This window comes from Brachypodium distachyon, chromosome 1 (genome assembly GCF_000005505.3).
Source record: "Brachypodium distachyon strain Bd21 chromosome 1, Brachypodium_distachyon_v3.0, whole genome shotgun sequence".
Taxonomy (NCBI): domain Eukaryota; kingdom Viridiplantae; phylum Streptophyta; class Magnoliopsida; order Poales; family Poaceae; genus Brachypodium; species Brachypodium distachyon.
Genome location: NC_016131.3, coordinates 43,402,455 through 43,409,481, shown reverse-complemented (window position 1 = coordinate 43,409,481; position 7,027 = coordinate 43,402,455). Strand labels below are relative to the sequence as shown.

The window sequence follows — 7,027 nt, the reverse complement described above, 5'->3', positions numbered from 1 at the left end:
AACTAGGATTTAGTATAGCTAAAAAACAAAATTATAGGTCATGCAACCAATTTTCATCCATATTAATTCAAAACGTTGAAAGTTAGATTCGTGCTTGTAGTCCGCTTGCTAACTTCACAAATAACAAAATTTTTATTTGAGTTCCAAATTCGACATATAGTTTGTGCATTGAAGAAACGTGTATTGCACTCCGTAACAAAAAGAAAGCTGAATCTCGATACAAAACAGAACGCCCACGCCTTGACCGCCGCCGCCAGCGCTTCCAGATCGATCTCATCCCGTCCGGTCAGCAAGGAACGACATCCCTGCCTTCTCTATGCTTCGTGCTATTGTAGGTTTTCATAAATTAGGGTTTGGTCAACCGTCGGCGTCACTATGGTGGTGATGGTGGCACTGTGCGGTGCAAGAATAAGGTTTTCCCGATTCCTCGTCCACCTCGTCGACGACGATCCTGCCGGTGGCATTGAGGAGTGCAGGACAATTGATCGCTGCTCTTCTGGAGTTGTGGATCTGGTCTTGTGTTTGTGTTTTGCAGGTTGTCTGCGTGTTTCAGATTTTTGGTTTGTTTTCCGATCAGCAAGGCGAACTCATTGTGGAGTTAGTATGGCTAGATCTTCTCGGATCCGTCTGGGATGGTCATCCAACTCTCTTCATCGTTTTCTCATATCACTGTCGTCGGCATCTTCTGGTTCCGACCGGCGACTTTTCGGCTGCTAAGTCAACAACGTTTTCCTGGTTCCGACGTGGTTCGGAGATGCAGAGGCATCCTCGAGCTTTGCTCATGGCGCGCCACCAGCAAGTGTAGGAGAAAGACAACGAATTACATATAAGAATTTACGTGTAATCTTCTTTTACTTTAAAGATGGTTCTGTAAGTTTTGATTCGTTTAATATATGTCTCGGAAAAAAAAAGTTGCATGGCCGCTCGTTTTTTACGAACAGTTTTTGTTCTTCGAAAAAAAAAACTTTGTTGACATCATCGTTGTAGTTCCAAACTCGCTTTCTTTTGGAGATCGAAAGATGCAAATTCAAGTAGACACCGTGTCCGATGCTAATTCAAATCATGTCGACCCTCCAGGAATCTTCGAGACCAGACTGGGCGGCCGTGGAAGTCTCGCTTTAAAAGAAATCCCCTCATCAGATCGCCTGCCTCCAAGCCTCCAAGGCACCGCCGTCCCCAAACCCTCATCTTCTTCCCGTCCCCGTACTGCAGCCGCCTCCCATCCCGATCCAAAAGAACCGAAACCCAACCCGAAGTCGAAATCCGGCCATGGCGATCATCTCCGACATTCAGGAGGACGAGCCCACGTCGCAGCAGCCGGCAGCGTCGGCCCCGGCGGCCGTTGACGTAGACCTGGAGGTCCTGGAGGCGGTGCTCGAGCGGAAGGGAGGCGCGCTCCCTTTCCTCCATGCGGCCATCGACGTCGCGCGGCGGCGCTCCGATCTCTTCCGGGATCCCTCTGCGGTCAGCAAGGTCACCGCGATGGCCTCGGCGGCCAGGGCAGAGGTGGAGGCGGAGGAGAGGAAGACGAGGGAGGCGAAGAGGAAAGCAGAGGATTCGGCGAAGGCCGCGGCGGCCGAGAAGGAGAGGGCGGCGAAGGCTGCCGCGACCGAGAAGGAGAAGGCGGCGAAGGCTGCGGCGGCCGCGGCGGCTGAGAAGGAGAGGAGCTCGGTTGTGACGGAGGAGCGGGAGTCTGGCAGCCCGGCGGAGAAGGATAATAGCACCGAAGTGGTGGAGGAGGGGAACAAAGGGAAACGTAAGTACACTGCTGCCGTTGCTGCTCTGTTTTAAGGTTATGATTATACTTAGTTTTGTTACATCTAATAATGTCCAGTTCTAGTTCGGAGGATTTAGGATCTTGTACGGCGATGCTAACTTTGAATTAAAGCTTATAAGATCTTAGGATGGTTAACCAATGATTCACCACTTGCGTCCTAGCTTTGTTGGTTTCTTTCACATTATGTAATTAGTTGGTGTGTATAATCGATTATCGGTTAAATGACACTTGGTTAGGTTAGGACGGGTTTGGATTTATTTAATGCATTGGCCGATATATTACTTGGGGTCTGTTCCTTCCAACGGAGCTAGGATCCTGAATGAGGTGAATCTATCTGTTTCAATTGATGAGATGAATGATAGAATTAGTTAAGCTATAGCAGTTCTCTAGTTGTTTTCTGTCCTTTTTGTGGTTTGGTATATTTTGAGACAAATAGTTTTTATCATTATGTTCATGATGTTACTAGGATTGGAGTTATATATGATAAATTTAAATCTGTGGTTCCATCCTAGGTAAAGCATCTTGGCATCTTGCCATTGGAGGATGATTTTGTTGGACATTTTGCTATGCACTTAAGGAATTAATCTCATTTACTTATTGGCAGCATTGTATGTAGAAAAATAAAGCACTTGTGTTTGGAGTCTGCCTGGTTAGGATGAAATCATACTTATCATCATTTATCTGTGTATGCTAAAAATTTCTCGTCACTTTACATTGAACTCCATGTGGAAACACTTATGTCAATTGCTGACACTTGGTTTGTGCAATGCCACATCCAATGAAAATATTGCTCTTGATTTGCTATTACCCTCATCTTATTTGTGATATCCAAAATATTTCATTTCAGTTGTCTATGAAAAAGTCGCCCCAGACTCCAGTTATCCATTTCACTCATGTACCTCGAGATCAACTAATGGTGTCACATCCCATTCTTGTCTTATTGAACAGAACCAAATGCTGGAAATGGTCTTGATCTGGAGAAGTATTCTTGGACTCAGCAGTTGCCAGAGGTTAATATCACTGTTCCTGTTCCTGAAGGAACAAAGTCAAGGTTTGTTGTCTGTGAGATTAAGAAGAATCATCTCAAGGTTGGGTTGAAGGGCCAGCCTCCTATCATTGATGTAAGTAATATCAACTGTACAGTGATTTATTCTTTCCTGTGAAACATTTTCCTGAAAAGAATCATGTAGATTTTAAGGCTAAGTTTTCGGTTCCTGAACTGTGCTTCTTTCGCTATGTTTTGTAATTATGACTTGCTTTCTTGCCAGGGCGAGCTTCACAAACCAGTTAAAGTTGATGACTGCTTCTGGAGCATAGGTATAAATTACAAACCCTTTGGATTGTGTCAAGTGCCCACTTGAAATCATATCTCATTAAGCCCCTTGCTGATGAAAATATCATTTCCTTGTGATGATATCTTCAGAGGATGGAAAATCATTGTCTATATTGCTGACAAAGCATAATCAAATGGAATGGTGGAAATCTGTGATAAAAGGTGATCCTGAAGTCGATACCCAGCGGGTGGAACCAGAGAACAGCAAACTTTCTGATTTGGATCCTGAGACTAGACAAACTGTGGAGAAGATGATGGTAAGAGATATGTAAAACCTAATTTGTAAACCACATACTTCCTCTGTCCCATATTAAGTGACTTTCTATTACATGTATCTAGACGTTTTCTAGGCATAGATACATCCATATTTGGACAAATTTTTGTCACTTAATATGGGACGGAGGGAGTATTAAAATTTATCCCAACCCTACAAAACCGATACCACCTGTGGTCTAATTTTATCTCTGCACTTCATAGTTTGACCAGCGACAGAAGCAGATGGGTCTCCCAACAAGTGATGAAATGCAGAAGCAAGAAATCCTCAAGAAATTCATGTCTGAGGTATGTTACTGTTCATCCTACTGTATGCATCTGGTAACTTTCCAGTGGTGTAGTAACCGATTGAGCTTTTTCATTGCAGCACCCGGAAATGGACTTCTCAAGGGCGAAAATAGCTTGATGATTCGATCCAACAGTGGATTGGAAAGTGTTGAATGGAGAAATTTAGTACCCTGTCTGTCTCCCACCAAGCATATTTGCAGCACAGTTTTTGCAGTGAACTTTGTTTTCTTCCATGAACGAATGAGCTGCTGGAATTCGTTGAATTTGTGGGGTTTGTTGGTAATCTGATGCTTGCTAGTGACTGAGCACTTCGTCTATCTCTGTCAGTGCACTTTGTGACTACTTCTATCCATCCTGTAGTGCAGAAAGACGCATTACATATGCTTGGTGTTTTGATTTGGGCGGCTCTACGCTGCGTCGTCCGAGGGTCTTCTGATGACACGTAGTGGATTGATGGGTTCTCAAGTCTTCGCAGTGTGTGGTTAGACGGGTCCTGTAGCTGGAGGCTTGGGATCTGCCCGCCAGGCGCAGTCTCATTGTTGCCTTCTCCGGTTCTCTCCACGAGTAACATTGGATCTATCCGCTTTTATCTGAGCACAGCCCATCTAGATGCTCGGGGCTCTCGTTCCTGTCATTCCTGGATGACTTGAAAAACTCGTGCTCTTCTTCCAGCCATGAGCTTGGATGTCTTTTTAGCGAATCCGTCTGTCAACGACGGTCATTCCCTTCAAACTGTTGCCTATTTCTCCTCTAGGTTGCCGGGTCCGCAGAGTGCCTCGAGCGAGCCCTCCACATACTGCCTCCTCGCGACGTTCTTTTTGTGCTTTGCTATCGTACAAGTCAATACGTGGAGGAGTAATTCGCAGTAAGAACATTTTTTTCAACGGATATGGAATGGAGTGAGTACTTCACTAAGCTGGTTTATATCTGTTCTACTCACCAATAATCTCGACACGAACAAGTCCCGTCTTTGAAATGATGGAACCGGTTCCTGTCCCTCACAACAATCTCACGCTCGAACACGCGAGATATAAACTTGGTCGCCTCGTGGCAGTCTCGACAAACTCGCAGGTTCTTTGTGATGCGCACCGTGTCACCAGGTCTCGTGCGCAGCAGCCCAAAGGCTATGGCCAGCTTCTCGCTGTGGTACTGTAGTGGCACCTCTTTCTCTTCCTCCGTGATGTCGTGCAGGACGTCGCTTGTGTCAGGCATGTAACCCTCTAGCCTGATCTTCCTCATCATATCCTTGACTGCAGCGAATATCTCCTTCTCCTGGGCATGGCACAGGCTCCCGCACTGGAACTCGCAGACCTCGCCATCGATTTCGATCACAGAACGCCCTGCCTCCTTGCTCACGTTCCGTTCGTCCATCAATCGACGTACTTTGGCCACGTCCACCCACTGGCCAGCGCTGGCAAGGAGGTTTGCCAGCAGCACATACCGTCCACTGTTCTGGGGATCCAACTCGATGACACGCCATCCAATTGCCTCGCCTAAATCAAGGTCCCTGTGAATCTTGCATGCTCCGAAGAGTGCTCCAAGGACACCAATGTCTGGCTCCATTGGCATATCATCGATCACCTTCTTGGCTTCATCGAGTAGCCCTGCCCTCCCAAACAGGTCGACCATGCAGCCGTAATGCTCCATCTTGGGCTCAATGCCATATCTCTGCACGATGTAGTTGAAATAGTTGTGACCGTCGCTGACCATGCCGGTGTGAGCGCAAGCGGTGAGCACATTGACAAGCGTGACATCATCCGGTGCTACATCCTCCCTCTCCATTTCGTGGAACAGCTCAATTGCATCCTTGCACCTCCCATGGACCGCTAGCCCACCGATCATACAGTTCCACGACGTGAGTCCCTTTGTTGGCAGCACCTTGAAAACGTGCCATGCCTCCTCGACAGACCCACACTTGCAGTACATGTCAACCACTGCAGTCGCCAGCTTCTCATCCATCGTTATCCCGCTCTGCTCCACCCACCGGTGCACCTCCCTCCCCCGGGCCAGTACGCCAGCCCCTGTGCAAGCCACCACCGCGCTCGCTGCAACGAACCCATTCCCCTCTATTCCCAGTGCCCGCATTTGGTCAAACACCTCTAATGCGTCCAAGAATCGCCCAGCCTTGACATACCCTGAGATCATCGCGTTCCAGGAAATCAGATTCCTCTCAGGCATTCCGTCGAACAGTTTCCGGGCGTCGTCCACGAGGCCCAGCCTGCACAACCCGCCCACCATGGTGGTCCACGACACGACGTCGAGGTCTCCAGGGGAGGAGCAGCTGCCGAAGAGGCGGGAGGCGAGGTCCGCTCGGCCGTTGGCGAGGTAGGCGGCGAGGAGCGCGTTGAAGGAGTGAGCGTGGGAGTGGAAGTTGAGCTTGAGGAGGAGCGCGTGGAGCTGGGCGGCGAGCGGGAGCGGCGCCGCGGGCAGGAGGCGCGGCAAGGTAAAGTGGTCGGGGTGCAGGGGCAGGGAGAGCATGAGGGCGAGGAAGGCCGCGGCGTGGTGTGGCGGGAGGGAGGCGAAGAGCGGGTTGAAGAGGGCCGGGTGCGGGTCCGGGTGATGCGCGAGGAGGCGCGCGGCGTAGGGGACGCCGGCTGGGTCGCGCGCGAGGAAGGCCAGGAGGCGGCGTACGTGCTCAGGGCGGGAGGCGAGGCCGAGGCGGACGAGTTGCGAGTGGTGCTGCTTAAGCTCGGAGATGGTAGTGATGGGGATTGGGGTCACGCTGGGAGCGGACATGGCCGGAACTCGGATGAAGGAGGAGGGAGGAACTCCAGTTTCCGGTGTGATAAGGTCGCGGCTGCCTGACTCTCAAGAAGTATCTAGTCGATAATTCCAGAAGTGAAACGGTTGCATTCGCGCTTCACCCGCTTCAAAACGTTGTGATTTCCGGACTACATTTTTCTAGGTGTAATCATCTTGACATGATATGTACACTTGTAAAGTGTGGTCAAAGATATGTATGCATTTTCTTTTTGAAACAATGAAAGTTATGTATGCCTGTACAGAGCAGATCATCGTCATCGTCTGACAATTTGTGTTTGAGGTAATAGCACCAGTCATATAAGAACTTGTATTGCATAAGCAATTTAGTACAACATCTCGCAAAATGGGATCAAATGATACATCAACTTGTATGTGTATTCGTATCTCGTACAAGGGGTGCTCTGGTGAGGACAAGCGTCCTCTCGTGATGGAATATGACATGCACCCGTCATTTGAAATTTTGCAGAACCCCTTAGACACCAAATTCCTTTCCTTTTATTTTGTAATCCCTTCCCGTCTCAATTCCTAATTCCCCAAATCCCAATGAGCACCCAGACGACAATGGCAACGTCTGTTGCAACGACATAGATTCC

General features: G+C 48.6%; 2 protein-coding genes across 2 annotated transcripts; one reads left to right on the top strand and one right to left on the bottom strand.

Moving 5' to 3' along the window:
- The first annotated feature begins 1,116 nt into the window (after positions 1–1,116).
- On the top strand, positions 1,117–3,988 carry LOC100832845 (protein BOBBER 1). Its single transcript, XM_003563997.4, has 6 exons — positions 1,117–1,756; positions 2,726–2,898; positions 3,046–3,094; positions 3,201–3,367; positions 3,588–3,671; positions 3,751–3,988. Exons 1-6 carry the CDS (start codon positions 1,270–1,272, stop codon positions 3,787–3,789), a joined length of 999 nt encoding a protein of 332 aa, XP_003564045.1. The 5' UTR covers positions 1,117–1,269; the 3' UTR covers positions 3,790–3,988.
- LOC100832227 (pentatricopeptide repeat-containing protein At3g62890) lies at positions 3,905–6,717 on the bottom strand. Its single transcript, XM_003563995.4, has one exon. The coding sequence runs from the start codon at positions 6,405–6,407 to the stop codon at positions 4,608–4,610; it is 1,800 nt and encodes a 599-aa protein (XP_003564043.1). The 5' UTR covers positions 6,408–6,717; the 3' UTR covers positions 3,905–4,607.
- Positions 6,718–7,027: the final 310 nt, after the last annotated feature.